The 17,120-nt window shown below is 42.6% G+C and overlaps 1 protein-coding gene across 1 annotated transcript in view; it reads left to right on the forward strand.

Moving 5' to 3' along the window:
* Window positions 1–17,120, forward strand: part of HMGCR (3-hydroxy-3-methylglutaryl-CoA reductase) — a 1,147,080-nt gene that overhangs the window by 592,659 nt on the left and 537,301 nt on the right. Inside the window, exon 9 of the mRNA XM_044064441.1 lies at window positions 3,428–3,588. Within this exon, the coding sequence (XP_043920376.1) occupies window positions 3,428–3,588 (161 nt within the window). The remainder of the gene's footprint in view (window positions 1–3,427; window positions 3,589–17,120) is intronic.

A 17,120-nucleotide genomic window follows, 5' to 3' on the forward strand; every position in this document is an offset into this window, starting at 1 on the left:
CATCGCCTGAAAGCTTATCCAGCTGTCTACCTTTGGAGGCAATCTCAGGTTGCTTATCTCTCCACTTGACTGTGTGTATGGCCATTAAGCAGGAAAATTGGGTGCAAAAGGTAGTATACAGAAGTTATACTATGCCATTTTCCATCTCACTTCCCTCAACTACAGCCACTTCCAGATATTCTACCCTACCATCTCAAAGCAACAAGAAGAGAGGTGTAGATCCTCTTACAAAAAAAAAAAGCCATCTAGGTGATCCCACTGGATCAGATAGAGCCAGGAAAGTATTCCAGATTCTTTTTAGTATCAAGTAAGATCAATGACCTCAGATCAATTTTGGATCTCAGTGGCCTAAACTTCTATGTTAAAAATATGCTATTCAGAATGATCAAGGTGCAAGCAATTTTGCCCTGTCTGAAGGTAAATAACTGGATGTGCTTAGTCCTTCAGGGTACTTACGTCCCACTTAAAGATTGCAAAGGAGTCCAGAATATTCCTACATGTCTGAATAGGGGACAACCATTTTCATTTCAGAGTCTTGCCCTTCAGTCTCTTTGCATTCCTCCAGGTGTTCATTAAGTACATGGCAGGAGTCGCATCACATCTATGGCTCAAAGGAATCTGAGTGTTCCCATAGATAGATGACTGACTCCTCACCGCAGCAACCAGAGTCCTTACTGTCAGCTAGAGATTACTTTATGCAGCTTTGCCTATCTTTAGGTATTTCTGTAAACCACAAAAAATAATGCCATCTGCCTACTCAAAAGATTACATTTATCAGTTGCCATCTGTTTACAAGAATGTCCACAGTCCATCCCCCTCCACAGCAGAACTCAAGCCATCAATGCTGCATTTCAGGAAGTCTTACAAAACCACTCCATCAACACTGTTGGTTCTCAGGCTCTTAGGACTTGTGGCTGCTTCAGTCATCATGATCGCTGACAGTACTTCCATATGAAAATACTACAATGAATGCTGTCTAGTCATTGGTCCCAACTGTTGGATCTTACATCAGCACCATTTCACATAAATCAGATCTGTGGACTTCACTTAAGGTGGTGGTTGACATCCTCAACCATTTCTGCAAGTTGACCATTTGTACTGCCACCTCTGCCATTGATAGTAACCACAGAACCTCCTACCTGGGATAGAGGGGCATTTTGAGGGGAGAATAATCCAAGGAGTTTAGACACAGGTAAGGGCAAAGCTACAAATCAACATCCTGGAGGTAAGGGGAGTTCTCCCAGAGTTTTAGGAATTTCAGAACTCCCCACCTCCACCCCAGAGTTGTAACTATTCAGTTAGACAATGTCTTATTATTAACAAGTGAGGCTGAACCAAGTCCCTAGCCCCTTTGCTGAGAGGTCATGAAAGTTTGACAGCAGGAAACAAATTTGCATCACTTTCTAAATGTAATGCAAATTCTTTGAAAGTCAGCTGTCTAGCAGACTGGTAAAACAGGTCTATCCTGTTACTTCACAAATGGTTCCTCAATCCATCAGTAGCTGTGAAGATACTCATTTACTTGATGCAGCCTTGCTGAGATGTCTTAGAGTCCACTTTCAATACCAAATGCAGCAGCTACTTTGCCCTGATCACAGAGGTTCATTCACTTAAAGGATGCGCTGGTCTGTTCGCATCCATCTTCCCCCTGGACTTCTCTATGTGTTTCCTTCCATTTATCTCATTTTGAAGTTTCTACAGAAAGCTGTGGCATTCAAAACTACCATAATTCTCATTACTCCACTGTGGCCCAGGGATATTTGGTATCCCCCTGCTCAGGCCTCATTTGGAGAAGCCCCTGTGGCTTCTGCATCCACAACTGGATCTCCTATCTTAGCTGTCTATCTAGTCTCACCCAAAACATTCAGAACCTCAGGTTAACTGCATGATTTCTCAAATTCCCTTGATGTTCAGAGATCCTTTATCCAAAGCAGTGGTACATATCTTGTCTGCCTCTCAAAAGCAGTCTACCCGTAAACTCTACAAGAGCAAATAGAAATGTTTCTTTGTGTGGGTTACAGAACAAGGCTTAGACCTATTTTCTGCCTCCATCCCAGATGTCTTGCATTTCTTTACACCCTTTATGAGACTGGACCTAGTTACACTCTTTATGAGACTGGACCTAGTTACTCTTTCATTAAAATATAATTGATGTCCATTTCAAACTTCCATTCTGGGTTCCAAAAACATTCCCTGGCTTGACACAAACTCTGTCTTTTGCGGAGTGGGGTGAGGGGGCACCAAATTAGAAATTTACACCCAGAGAGGAGGGCCGTCTCATAGTTCAGCTGACACAGGAGGAGCATATGTGTTATATATGCAGCAGATATATTGTCAAAAGCAGATATTGAAAGAACAGCCAGTATGTAATGGTATTTTTTGTATATTCTTTTGCAGTCTTTGGGTTTAGTTTTTGTTCATGCTCATAGTCACTAGATTGCTGTACGGCTTTTTTCAAGGGTGTATTTATTTTACATCCCCCAATAAAAGATCCAGCTCCTCCTTGGGACCTCCATTTTGTCCTGGAGGCTTTAACCTAACTTTCATTCGAGCCCACCTCTTTGGCAGATCTAATTTCTTTTGTCTTGGAAACTATTTTTGGTTGTGATTATTCTGCTAGACAAATTTCCAGCAAAGAAAGCATTTTTCCCATGGCTGCTTTCGTGGCCTACTTAAGAATGTTTGCATTACAGTCCTACCTTTTCTGGCCACTTCGACTTCAGTACTCACCTTTACCAGACATTATTGTCTTGCTCACAAGTCTAGTAGTAGAGCCTCTTTTGGTACCTCATTGCTTGAGAAATCAGCTTTCTAATCTTGCCTTTAGGCTGTCCTGTGTCTCTTTATGCTTTGGCGGATTTCATGCATTGGATTCAGCTCATGCATTGGATTCAGCTCAGCTGTAGACCTGAAGTAAGTCCCCAGGTTTAGATGAAAAGGATACTTTCTTATTGTATCATTTCACCCACAAGACAACACTCCTTAGTAGGTTACAGTTATCTTCCTGCCACCCTGTTTGCTTGTAAACCTCCTTCATCTAATTGCAGATGTTGAAGTTCCCTAGGCAGATGTATAGCTTGTATATAAATATCTGATTATTCTTATAAAGTTGCAGGAGACCGGCTTGTTCAGTGATTGGTGAGAACTAGAGGCTGATGTACTAGGTGTACTGTTTTGTTTGGTGTGTGCTATCTCAGTGTAAACCATTGTGAGTGTGTGCCTGCACTTCTGAGCACTGTATCTTTGGGGGGGGGTGGCAAATTATAAAGGGAATGTTGATCCCATTTTAAACACACATAGGAGGGTTGCCTCATAGTTTAGCGGGCACAGGAAGAGCATATATGTTACATATGCAGCAGATATATTGTCAAAAGCAGATATTGAAAGTACAGCCAGTATAATGGAATTTTCTTGTGTTCTTTTGCAGTCTTTGGGTTTAGTTCTTGTTCATGCTCATAGTCGTTGGATTGCTGAACCATCAGAGCAGAAAAACACAACAGAATCTTCCAGAATTGGTCATGGATTTGATGAAAATGTCCCAAAAAGAATTGAGCCAACAATGCCTCTCTGGCAGTTTTACATTTATAGGTACCATAAACTAAATTTCAGTGTTTTTGTGTCTGCATGTATGTGAAAGATTTAGAAGCTTCTGGTACAGAAAAACAGCTGATTAGCCTAATTTTACTTATTCAGATACAATGCTGTATTTCTAGTTATAAGTATTACAAATATACATATAAGTGGCATTGATATTCATACATGTGTACACACGCGCACGTGTGTATAGTTATATACTTACGTGTATATTTAAATTTAAAAAATACATATTTATACTGTTCTCAGTTTCGCTGACTAGATTTTATTTTATTATTTTTCACAAGCTTGGCGAAAAAAGTGCATATTGGTATTTGTGTGTTTTACAGTTGGCTTGTTTTAGAAGTCCAGAGATTGGAGTGGCTTATCAGACAACATAGCAATTGTATTATTGTGGACATACTTGCTGTCACATAAAGTGTTCATTTTTGTTTGTAATTAAAATAAGTAAACTTCAAGATGCAAGCGTCATTGAAAATGTAATCCTTATGGGGGGAGGGTTTGATTACCCAAACAATCAAATAAATATGTCCATTATATAAAATATTTGTCAGTCAAAATTGAAACAAACGTTAAGAAATCTAACTAGGGTGACCATGACATAACCAGTATTCATATTCAAGTTGAGTAGTATGCAGCTTGCAGCTGTGCCTAAAGCATGCATAGTTGGCTATGTGGTGATTCACAGAACCAACTAGTATTGTAGGGCAGCAAGCAAAAAATGCTTGGGAAAAGTAGCATGCAAATGACAGTATAATGACAAGTAAATAAACAGGCACGTACCTTATGACTGCATAATGAGTTGCAAATGGCTGTTTGTAAAAGGAAGTTGTGATTCATAGTTGTCAGCATTTAAGGGTTGCAGGTAGGTACATCTGAGTATAAAGGCAAAAAGTAAGCCAAAACGTTTGGAACTGCAATCTGTAAAACTACTAAGACCCATAGCAGTTGTAGTATAGCACCACTTGATATGTTTGTGTTGAAAAATAATGCAACAACAGACAGCATGATCAAAAACATTTCTGCCAGAGAATAACACACAGTCAGTTAAATGACCAACAGCTACAGACTGATTCCATGTGCGCAGTCGTGTCATTTAGGTTTTGACTGACGTGTAGCCCACAGACTAGATCTAGAGAAATGCATCAATTTCCGGTGCCATTGGATATTAAAATCAAGGTATGTGTAGCTGTTACTGAAGGAACCTGTTACTGAAGGAACCTGTATCTGGAAGAGTGACCGAGTACACATTGAGTACATCATAGGTGTTGGTCTGCAGAATAGTCAAGATGTTCCTGGATTAATTTCTTCTACACATGGGTGAGCATATCTGTTTCTTTAACAAAGCAGGGAGGAGAGAGCCACCACCATGTATGACTTGTTTGACATTGCCTGCTTTCTTGAAGGCTGGGAGATGACTGCAGTGCCTTTGATTCCCACATCTGGCATACAAGTTATCTATGTTACTGCTTCCTCCATGGTGAACTTCCACAGGGCCATCTTGTAGGTAAGTGCAGGTAAACTGGTAGTCCCTTATGTTGTTCCCCTATTGTGTCTCTGTTGTTTCAAGTGACACATGATTTTTCCTGGAGCCCCAGTTAGTGATGCCTATAAGAAAACCCATACATTATGTCTGAAACATAGTACAGCATCACCCTTGCACAAACCAGAGATGTTTCACTGCCTAGACACATCTAGTGAAAGTACTACATCATGCCCCTGCCAGAGCCAGCAACCTCTTCGTAGCATGCTGCGTGTTACAAAACATTTTTACAGATAAGCAAACAGTCTTTGCTAGTCACAGGAACCTCTGGACCTGCAACACTGGCCACCATCAGAGCTTACCACATCAATATCCTTCAACAGGGATGACACTGATGCCTACCTACAGCAACTAGCTGCCACACTACAAACCTTCAGGCAGCATCTCGCGCAGTATATGGCAGTTAAGGTAAAGCAAAAATGTCAAGTCCTTTTCTGTGGTCCTTGACAAGTACACAGTGGCAGTGTGTGTTATACTGAACAGAATGATGCATGCACTGTTATTTAAAGGCTGTTCTGGGCAGTCCATGGTTGTTTTACATGATACACCAGACAGTTCCACTTGGATCACACAGGAAAGAGGATAATGTAGACCACAGCCATTGCCATTTGCACAGGTGTCTAGAGACACTGACACTTTTTTTAAACACTGTAAAATCAAGTTTCATTTAAATGTATTTTGTTAGACAAAAATACAGTATTTTTTGCATAATTCTATAAATGCAGCCATATTAAAGCAGGCCTTTACAGTTTACATACAGTTTCAGTGAATGCACTTTTAATCAGTAAAAATAACCTTTAGTCAAGAACACTGATAAGAACAAAATGTGTAGTACATTGAAAACAAACAGATCATTCTGTTTGGATAGTACAAGACTTGAAAACCAAGGTTGAAGAGGTGTGTAAATTATTAAAAAATAATTTAGACACAGTTAGTTCATTCGTTTGGCTGACATGCGCAAAGTCATTGCAGTACAGACACTCGAGTATGAGTGCAGAAGTCAGGTCAATTATCCAGTATTCCAGAATATTAATAATAATATTCAGGAGGATCAGAATATGAGTGCAAAAGCTTCAGACATAATTATCAAAATATGAGTGCAGAAACTATGGACATAATTGTCAGCTCTGTTATTGGAGACGGCACATTTCTGAGTACAGACTTTATGGACAGTGTAATGAATGCAGAAGCTACAGACGTTAAGATTTGATTCAGATATTAGTATCTACCTTCGCTATACATAATAATGCTTTCTTAACCAAACTATAGTGTGTGCAAAATCTGTTCTTAAAAGTACAAGAAGATTTGGCCCATAAAGGAGAGACTGGCACTTGTTCAGCACAAGTTTGGGTAATTAACAGATAAAGGCATTCATTCCAGTCTTACTCCAGTTTCCTCCAGGTATTTTCAGCTTATTCCAGTATTCTATAGTCATATATAGAAGTTATGTACTCACCATAACGTTCCATCTGAGTAGATACTTCATTTGTCTGCAACCTGTGGGATTTGGATCCGACCTCGGATCCGAGCCGGCAGCTTTCCAAGCTTCAAGATCCGAGCTCCTAGCTCCTCCCCCCACCCATAATCCCATGCTACCAACCACATTACCTCCGATCGGTTATTTTGCCCTATAAGCTAAAGACGGAGAGAATTCTCCACAGGACAATATTTTACCGAGGTTCGGGGATGGCAGGGGGGGGGGGGTCGGTTGCAGACAAATGAAGTATCTACTCAGATGGAACGTTATGGTGAGTGCATAACTTCTGTATCTGAAGTAGTTACTTCATTTGATCTGCAACCTGTGGGACAGAGTCCCCAGCTTACCTAAAGGCCCTGGGTGGTCCCTACGGAAGGATATTCCGAAGCACCGTGGAGCCAAAGGAAGCCCTACTTCTGGAGATCATGTCCAGCTTGTAATGAGAAATGAACATATGGGAAGAGGACCAGGTAGCTGCTGAGCAAATAGCGTCAACTGGAACTCTAGACCAAAACGCTGTTGAGGTAGCCACAGATCTGGTAGAATGTGCCCGAATGACAACCTGAGCTGGTCTCCCAATTGAAATGTATGCCTGTCTGATACATTGAAAAATCCAATTTGCTAATGTCACCTTAGAAATTGGTTTGCCCATGGCTGATTTAGCATAAGAAACAAACAACTGGTCTGACTTGCGGAAATCTTTAGTCCTATGCAAGTAAAAACGCAGTTGTCTGTGTACATCTAATTTGTGCAATGTGTATTCACCTTTGTTTTGGAAGCTAGGAAAGAAAACAGGGAGGTTAATAGATTGATTAATGTTAGATTCTGTGGCTACCTTAGGAAGAAAAGAAGGATTAGTCCTGAGGGCAACCCTATCTTTGTGAAAAATAAGGTATGGATACTTAATGCACAAGGCTTGTAGCTCTGATACCCGCTTGGCAGAAGTGATCGCTACCAAGAAGGCTGTCTTCCAAGATAAGAATTTTAAGGGCACAGAGGCCGCAGGTTCGAAAGGTGGTCCTGTTAATGCTTGTAAGACCAAGGTAAGATCCCATGGAGGCATAGTCGGTTTAATGGGAGGCTTTAAGAGGAACATGCCTTTTAGGAAGGCTTTGCAAATTTTGGCTGAAGCCAAGGAACTTATGCCATCTCCCACATGATAATGAGAGATGGCTGCAAGTTGAACTTTAATGGTGGATGCACTAGCTCCCTGCTCAAAAAGGAGGGATAGAAAGTCCAGAATGGTTGGAATAGGAACCGTAAAGGGATCTAATTCCTTACCCTTTTCCCAGATGGAAAAACGTTTCCATTTACTGCTGTAGAGTTTTCTGGTTGATGGCTTATGAGCTGCCACCAGAATAGCCTTAACAGGGGAAGAGATACCGGGAGTCCTTGCCATTAACGGAACTGGATCAGCCAGGCTGTGAGCCGGAGACTGACCAGGTTTGGAGTGTGGCATCTCGTCGGATGCGAGATTAGGTCTGGTCTGGGATCCAGGATCCATGGGGGAGCCACACTGTGAGACTGCAGAAAGGGAAACCAGACTTGTCGAGGCCAGAATGGGGCAATGAGAATCACTCTGCTCCCCAACCGACAGGCTTTCTGGATGAATTTCATCATCAGAGGAAGAGGAGGATAAGCATAAAGAAGACCGGGCGGCCAAGCATGAACCAAGGCGTCCCTGGGAGATTCCCCTTTGGGGGGAACTATCGCAAAGTACTTGCTGCATTTTGAGTTTAGGGGAGAGGCAAAAAGGTCGCATCGAGGTTGACCCCATTTGTGGAATATCTGTTTCGCGACAGAGGGATTCAGAGACCACTCGTAAGGGCTGAGAAATACCCGACTTAGGCTGTCTGCTAATATGTTGGTCCGTCCCGGAATGTGCGTTGTTATCAGAAAGCGGTTGGTGGAAATAGCCCATTCCCACACTCTCATGGCTTCTCGACACAGGGGGTAAAACCTGGTCCCTCCCTGTTTATGTACCAGACCACGGACATGTTGTCCGTCTGGATTGCAATAGTCCCCAGAGGTAGAAGGTGATGGAGAGCTTGCAACACCAATAGCACTGCCCTCATCTCTAGGACATTGATATGCAATGCAGTCTCTAGAGGAGTCCACGTTCCTTGGACTGACTTGCCTGCATAATGCCCGCCCCACCCAAGGCAGGAAGCGTCCGTGGTCAACGTGGCTTCGACTGGGGGAATCACAAAGTGTCTCCCTTCCTTGAGTTGTTCTGCCTGCAGCCACCAAAGTAGGGAGTCCCTGCATGCCCTGCTCAGGGAAATCGGCATGTCCAAAGGATGGGTCAACAGAGACCATTGGACCTGGAGAGTCCACTGTAATACACGCATCCATAGACGGGCATGGAGAGAAAGGCCTATCGCCGCCGACATAGATCCTAATGCCCTCAGGACTAATTCTGCTGGGGGGTTTGGGCTCTGAAGAATATCCAAGACTTGGCGGTACAAACTGTTTATTCTGGTCGGTGTGAGAACCACTCTGGAGATTCGAGTATCCAACCTGGCCCCTATGAAATCTAGGGCTTGAGTTGGGCACAGGCAGGACTTCTTTAAATTGACTGAGATGCCCAATTGAGCAAAGAGAGATAGGGCATAGTCTCTCGCTGTAACCAGAAGATGCTTGTTGGGGGCGGTGAGGAGCCAATCGTCCAGGTAAGGGAACACCTGAATGCCCTGGAGTCTCAGGTGGGCTGCTACCACTACCATGACTTTGGTAAACACTCTGGGGGCTGAGGTTAGGCCAAATGGAAGAACCCTGAACTGATGATGACTGGCTCCTAGCCGGAAGCGGAGGAATCTCCTGGACCGTCTGTCCATTAGTATATGGTAGTACGCGTCCTTGAGATCCAACGAGCACATCCAGTCGTTCTCCTGCAGAAGGGGGAGAATAGATTGGAGGGTGACCATCCAGAACTTTTCCTTGGGTATGAACAGGTTCAGGGACGAAAGGTCTAGGATGGGTCTGAGGTCCCCCGTTTTCTTTGGCACCAAAAAGAACCTGGAGTAATAACCCGATCCGGACTGATCTGGGGGGACGGGCTGGATGGCTCTTTTTGTTAGCAACTACGAAATTTCTAAAGTTGCGGACTCCCTTTGATGGGGTGGAACATCGGGGAGATATTTGGGCTTGGGGGGGGGGTGCAAGAACGGTATAGTGTAACCTCTGGATATAATCTGGAGCACCCATCGATCGTTTGTAATGGACTCCCACTTTGATCGGTGCTCCGACAATCGCCCCCCGACTGCCTCCAGAGAGGGACAGTCGGGCAAGCTCTCAGGGCTGTTGCGCGGGTCCCTCCGAGAAAGGTTCTCTCGACCCGAAGTTGCGCGGGCCCCCTCTGCCTCTGGGCCGGCGTCCACCTTGTCCTCCTCTGCCTCTAGAGGACGAGTTGTCCGCAGCAGGACAGGATTGCTGAGATTTTCGAAACCACAGCTTCTTTTGCCCCCTCTGATTCCTAGAAAAGGATCTTTGGGGGTTAGAGAAGCGGACTCCGATGGCCGACAGCGTCTTCCCATCCTTCTCGCTTTGGACAAGCTTGTCGTGAACTGCTGGGCCAAATAAGGCTGAACCATCGTACGGGGCGTTCGCGCAGGACGCCTTGAAGGGATCCGTGAAGTCACAGAGGCGGAGCCAGGAGTGCCGTCTTAAGACTACTCCCGCTCCACTGGCTCTAGCGGCTCCTTCCGTGGCATGAGAAAGAAGCCGCATAGTTGTATTTGAGATGGACTTTAGAGTGGCCATTCGAGTCTCAAAACCTTTCTTGTCCGAGACCGACATGGACTCCGGAGGGGCTGCAGCGTACTCTTTGATTAGGTCACGTTGCAGCCGGATAGTGTGTGCCATGTAGTTCAGCGACCTTATGGCAAAGGTTGGTGACGCAAACATCCGCTTCCCAATCCGGTCCAATGCTCGGGACTCCTTGTCCGGCGGATGGACCGAGGAACTTTCTTGGGCAAGTTCTCTCTTGGTGGCAGCCGCCACCAACATAGCATCAACCGGTGCGCCTTTGGACCAAGAAGGTCTATCAGAAGGAGGGCTGAGGACCTTATCCGGGTGTCTAGGGATAGGCTCCACGGTGTCGGGCTCCTTTCAAGCCCTGGTGGTAATTAAGTCCACCAAGGGGTCGGCTGGGTGGGACGCCCAGGAGGTAGATGGGCCTGCCTCAAAGGCCTCCAGAAATACGGATTCGTCCAGGGAGGGTTTTTGGGCAGACCACCCCCCTCTTATACGCAGCATTTCCATGATGTCTCCAAATGAGACATCTTCGGGGGGTGACCTTGGGGAACCCTCTGTATCCTCCAAATCCGTATCCGTGGTAATGGACTCGGGGGAGTCCAGGTGCCTCCTTTTGCACTGGTGCTTTCGAGGTCCCTCTTTGGCGGGACTGTCCGAAGAAGGCTCGTCCACCGGGTGTTGTTCCTCCCTGGGAACTAACTGGAGGCTTTGGGCAGGCTGTCCAGATGGACGGATGATGGAAGACAGACCCTGATACAGTGGGGGCACGGGTGGATCCGAAGGCCCGATCGGGGACCTGGAAGATCTTGACAGTACCCTCTCAACCACCTCAAAAGCCGAAGGAGATTCGCCATCACCAGCCTGAGAAAGCAACCTTCTCGGCTCTGAGGAGACGATCGGGGTCGGAGCTGAAGCAATCTGATCCGAGGTGGCGGTGCGCTCCGACCCAATCGGCGCCGAAGACACAACCACCCCCTCAGATCTGATGCTCAACCCTCGGCCCAGAGAGCTTGGATCCGACAAGCTCGAAGGCATAGTCGGCGTCGAAGAGACCAATCCTGTCAGCGCCGACGTATCCCCAGATCCGAAAGGGCCTGGATCCGACAACTCCGAGACCCGAAATCGGGTCGGAGAAGGAGCTATCAGGGCAAAGATGGGGGCCACCGTCCCTCCCAAAGGGGGGGGGGCAAGAGCATCCCCATCTGCATCTGGGTCTGCAAAAACCTTCGCATCATCCGATCCATGTCTGCCTCGGAGATGCTTCTAGTGGACCGCGAAGAGGTAGTCGAGGCAGGCCGGGAAGGCTGCCTCGAAGACCTCGAGGGAGACCTATCCTCCTCCTCCGGCTCCGGAGAAAAAGAAGGAGAACGGAGCCGAGAGGACAAGGATCCGGAGACCCTCTCAGGGGACTTAAGTAACTTCTCAGGCGGAGCCGAGGGATGAGACTCGGCCCGTCTTTTAGTAGAATGACTCTCCCTCTCTCTCTATGCTTTTTCTTCTCCTTATGAGAAGAAGACCCAGACTCCACAGAGCTAGTACCTGAAAGGGGAGGTTGAGTCCCGGGTACAGCTACTGGAGTGGCCGGCGCCGAAGCTACAGAAGTAGCTTGGGTCCGGCTGGGAGAGGAAGAAGAAGCCGACTCCTGAGGGAGTTTTCCCGCCAGGATCAGCTTGTTCTTCCTGTCCCTAAGTGCCCGAGGGTTGAAGGCCGCACAGATTTGGCAGGCCTCCGACAAATGTACTGCCCCCAGACACAAAACGCACTGAGTGTGGCCATCAGCAGGGGAAAGCTTGTGGCCACACTCAGTACACTTTGAAAAAATAGCTTTGGATTCAGCCATTATCCTCTCACACACACACCCAAACACTAAGGGGGGGAGGGGGAGAGACAATTTAAAACTAAGAGAGTTTTTTTTTTTTTTTTTTTTTTTTAAACAAGGAAGGTTTAGATTAAAACAGCGCACACACACAATTTTAACTAGAAAATTTCAAAGTTTTGAGAGAAAAAAGGAACAATCTCACCAAATGCTAGGAGCTCTTCACAGAGAAGCAACCGTCTTTAGCCGTGGCAAAAAACGATCTGAGGTAATGTGGTTGGTAGCATGGGATTATGGGTAGGGGGAGGAGCTAGGAGCTCGGATCTTGAAGCTTGGAAAGCTGCCTGCTCGGATCAGAGGTCTGATCCGAATCCCACAGGTTGCAGATTAAATGAAGTAACTACTTCAGATCAATTCTTACAATGGTGAATCACCATCATGGGTGGGGGAAGACAGTATTTGCAATTAAAGTAAGTCCCAAAACCCCACAGCAACCTTGAAAATCTGTCAGCAGTCAGACTACTTGTACCTTACAGAGCAGCAATATTCCTTCAAAACATTACTTTATTAAGTGCATGTATATTGAATAATGACATTGGTATACATACATACATTAATATAAAATTGAAGGTATGTTTGGTTTTCATACATTACACATGTATGTTTACTTTTTTAACATTTATCATTCACTCCTACATTACAAAAATTACGTCTTCTCACAAATTGTATTAATATGTCATTTGCTTCTTCCCTTTTCCTAAAGATTCCATCTCCAATTCTTGTATCTCCTTTTCTCAATATTCAGTACTTTGATTATGGTTACTTTAGATTGTGATTATGATTTTCTAGTAATTGCTTATTTGGCAGGTAATAGCATTGCAAATAGTAAGGCCTTACTATGGCAAGGCAATTCATTTTCTATATCCCAGCTTAAAATAATAATTTCCTTAGTTACAACAATTTTCTCCCCCAACATTTCTGGCAAAGTACCCTGTAGGCACTTCTTAAAATCTGCCAACTCATTACATTCCTAAAAACAGGTTCCCAATTACCACTCTGTTTCCCATCAAACCTCTAGTAGTTAGTCTACCTTTGGAAAAATGTCTGACATCTGCTTGAGGTATGAAAATACTTATGCAAACATTTCCATGCAAAAATCCTAAACCTTCTAGACTTTATTGTATACGTGTGAGCCATACAAAGGTCCCCCCACTGTTTCTTTCTGTATTGCTTTTTCATTCTCACTTCATAGTCTTTTCTAACCTGTTCTGATTCATTCATATAGTTTTCATGCATTGTTTTGTATGTCCTACTGCTTAACCTTTTTTTTAACAACAGTTTTTGTTCTAGACTCAACTAAAAGTCAGACAGAGATAATCTTTTAGTTAACACTCTCCAGTTCATTTCTTTTTGCCTATACTCTGTAATCAATCCGTAGTAGGGAAGGCAGTCTCTGACCCACAGTCCAAATTTGTGCTTGGCCACAGTCCTGTCTCTTTACCTTTTCCTCCCTAGTTATTTTCTCCCAATACCTTGATTCCTTTGCTACTTTTCTCCAATAAATTCCTGCCCCCGTTGCTATTTTTGTGCCCCTACATGCAGTAATCTTTTTTGGTAAATTCCTTTTCAATTCCCATGTTGGCTTAGTTCTTAAATACTTTCTGCTACTTATTTCTTTATGGTCATTATTATTCTCCTTAAGGACCTGCATCCAAAAATCTTACTTTTTCTCTGTTTTGTGACCCCTCCCCACATTTCAACATAATTTCTTTCCACTAAAGTATCCCTTCAAGTCTGGCACCTGCTGTATGGGGAGAAACAGCTTATTCCACTTACCTCTTGCCCTTCCAAATAAATTCCTTCAATTCTTAATTAATCATGGTCCACGGCCTCTCCTCTGATTGATAAAAACCTGTCTGACCTATATATAACATTAAATGGGCTAGAAACATTTTTACTGCTTGTACTTTACTTTCCATATACATATTATCTTTTTTTTTAGTCTCCTTCTACATATCCTTAGCTGTCGTAATAAAATTATTTTTAATCCGTACACCTAAATACTTCATCTTTCATGCCCCCACGGGTATTGCCTAAACAGTTCATGTGTGGGATCATAGTTTACTGCTGTATCCTTTGTTTTATCTTCATTTATTTTATATCCTTAAAAAATCTTGAAACAGTCTCAAAATGTTCCACAACATTGAAAGGTCTTTTTTCTGATGTTATCAAATACAGAATAATATCATTTATCCTTGCATTTTTGAGTCTCTTATTTTCTTTGCCAGTGTCTCTTAAGTATAAAGCAAATTTGTAACTGGAAAGAGGACACCCCTGCCTGATTCCTCTGTTCAAACACAGCCTTGAACCTTTTTTTTCACATCTGAACCTTCATATATCACGATAATTTACCCCATTATTCTATCAGGGAACATGTTATTAGAAGGCATAGCCAATTTGAGCACATTTTGAAACACAAGTGCATATTCAGCTCTTGAATTCCTAAAAGCCATCTCCAGTATGATGAAAATGTAAGTGTGTTTATGTAGATTTTATTCTTGAATTGGTTTCATGTGCTTCTCTATTGCAGTAATATTTCTGTTTGACACACACGGATGTCAGTTGGGAAGGTTGCACTTCAATACACTATGATTACATGAGTGGTGACGGGATAAAAATGAAAAAAAAATAAATAACGGCTAACATTAAATTTTTGATGTTTTGAACTTTCAGTGTTCTTAATGTCTGCATTCTGTATTTCTAGTCTTATGCATTTCCAACATTATGGTCTCGAGATACTGAAATTCAACATTTCAGTATCTCTGGGTTTTTATATACATATATATATATATATATATATATATATATATATATATATATATATATATATATATATATATATATATATATATGTGTGTGTGTATATATATATATTTTTTTTTTTTTTTTTTTTTTTTTTTTTGTAGAACAGTCAGCTTTATTGTACATCGGTAATAAAGTATACCAAAAAAACAAAACTGCAACAATCAGCAGTACCCTTTGCGGTTCAGCTAAAAAGTAAGTTCTTTCTATGCATTATATATTTTATACATATGAATTTTTGCCATACAAAAATTGATTCGCTTTGGTACATCTGGAGAAGCAACCAGTGTAGTACCCATCTTAAAGAAGAAGATAAAAAATGGAAAAAATAACTGTAATGAAGGTCAAGCCAGATAAAGTGTGGCAACTAAAGTGGCCTACTAAGAGATTCAACCAGATAATACTTGCCACTTCATTCTAGTTAAGCAGCTTTTCGACCTCCTTGGGCAGTCAAGTCATCTTATCTGTTTCACCTCAGACAATAGGTAAGTTCTTTTACTGTAAGATTAACCTTCCATTTCTTTTTATATATATATTTTTCTGTGATCAATATGACAAATGAAATGGCTGATTGCAGTGGCCTTGATAATGAAGTGCCCCTCAACAGACACAAAAGCAACAGCTCTTAAAAGATCTTTCCATTTGCATTCAAAATTACATCTAGCTTTTCTTGAATGTTTTCTTTAAAACTTTTAACTTTTTAACTCTATTTTAAACTCTGACTGTGTTCATGCATTACACTCAAAACAAAAACTCTCTCTCTCTATATATATATATATATATATATATATATATATATATATATATATATATATATAATATAATGTTATACACACTGTAAAATGTCTGTAAGGTAATTGTTTTGTTCTGTGATGCGACTTTTATGCAGTTATGGTATTTACTTCTTGACTTCCGTTGCCTTCGTTGATTTATGATGTCTGTACATTCACTTTCCTATTTTCTGCATTATATTTTCTAATTAAATATATTATCTGCTTAATGAACCCTTGGCTGTGGCTGAAAAGGGTTAATTTGGCCAGCCCACATACCCAATAATTAAAGTTAACAATTTAGGGCAAGTCTAAAATATGTGCAGCCAGTCCTTCAATTCCTGCTCTTCACATCACCAACGTTGTGGTGAAACCTCTGAGAAAAACCTGGCTAAACATGTAGGGATGTAAAAATATTTGGAGTAGCATTGTTAGCCAGAAAAGTGCACTTCCTAGACTTTGTTTTATTTTGGCATGGATAAAACAAAGTTAAATTGTTAGCGGTCTTTATCTACCTGCCAGACCTTACAAAAACTGGCTTATTTTGTGCATCTTTTAAAATGCGTGCTGCTATTGTTTCTACTTGCTTTCCTACTGGCCCACCCTTGTACTTTAGACCCTCAGTTAAGCAGTTTCTTAAGTGGTCCTATACCTTAGACAATCAAGAAAAGAGATTGCTCCACCATGAGATCTTATGTTTTAGTGATATTGACCCTTGCATTTTTTGAACCAGCTGTTTCTACTCCATTCTAGTTATCACAGAATATGTTGTTTTCATGGCCATTACTTTTGCTAGACGTGCTACTCTCTCTAATGTGCAGTTAATCTTTTTTGCTGTTCCAGCAGAAGAAAGTGTCTTTTCTTACAGCCCTCTCCTTTAGGCCCACAGTGGTGTAAGGCTATCAATTAGTTAAGCCATGGAGTAGGGGAGAAGAGACATTCATTCCCTTATATGCATAGATGCATAAAATTTTATTTGCCCAAGACAAAAGAATTCAGAAAAGAAATTATCAGCTGTTTGTGTCCTTGGCAAATGGAAAAGAACAGTCAGGCAACAAACAAACATTCTTCAAATGGCTTACTCATTGCATTTCATACTAATACCCAGCTCATGGCAAGTCTGTTCCAGGATACATTGGAGCTAGCACAGCTTTAATTACAGAGGTCATGGAAGCTGCTATGGAAACTACAAACAAGGATTCTGCGTGCTTTTTCTTTAGGCATTACAGAGTAAAGGTGGCGTCTAGGGCACGTTTTCTTTCCGTTATCCTGCAGGACCTTCTCTCTTAATTACCAACCAGC

Source organism: Protopterus annectens, chromosome 2.part2 (genome assembly GCF_019279795.1).
Source record: "Protopterus annectens isolate FY-2018-M chromosome 2.part2, PAN1.0, whole genome shotgun sequence".
NCBI classification, from domain to species: Eukaryota; Metazoa; Chordata; order Ceratodontiformes; family Protopteridae; genus Protopterus; species Protopterus annectens.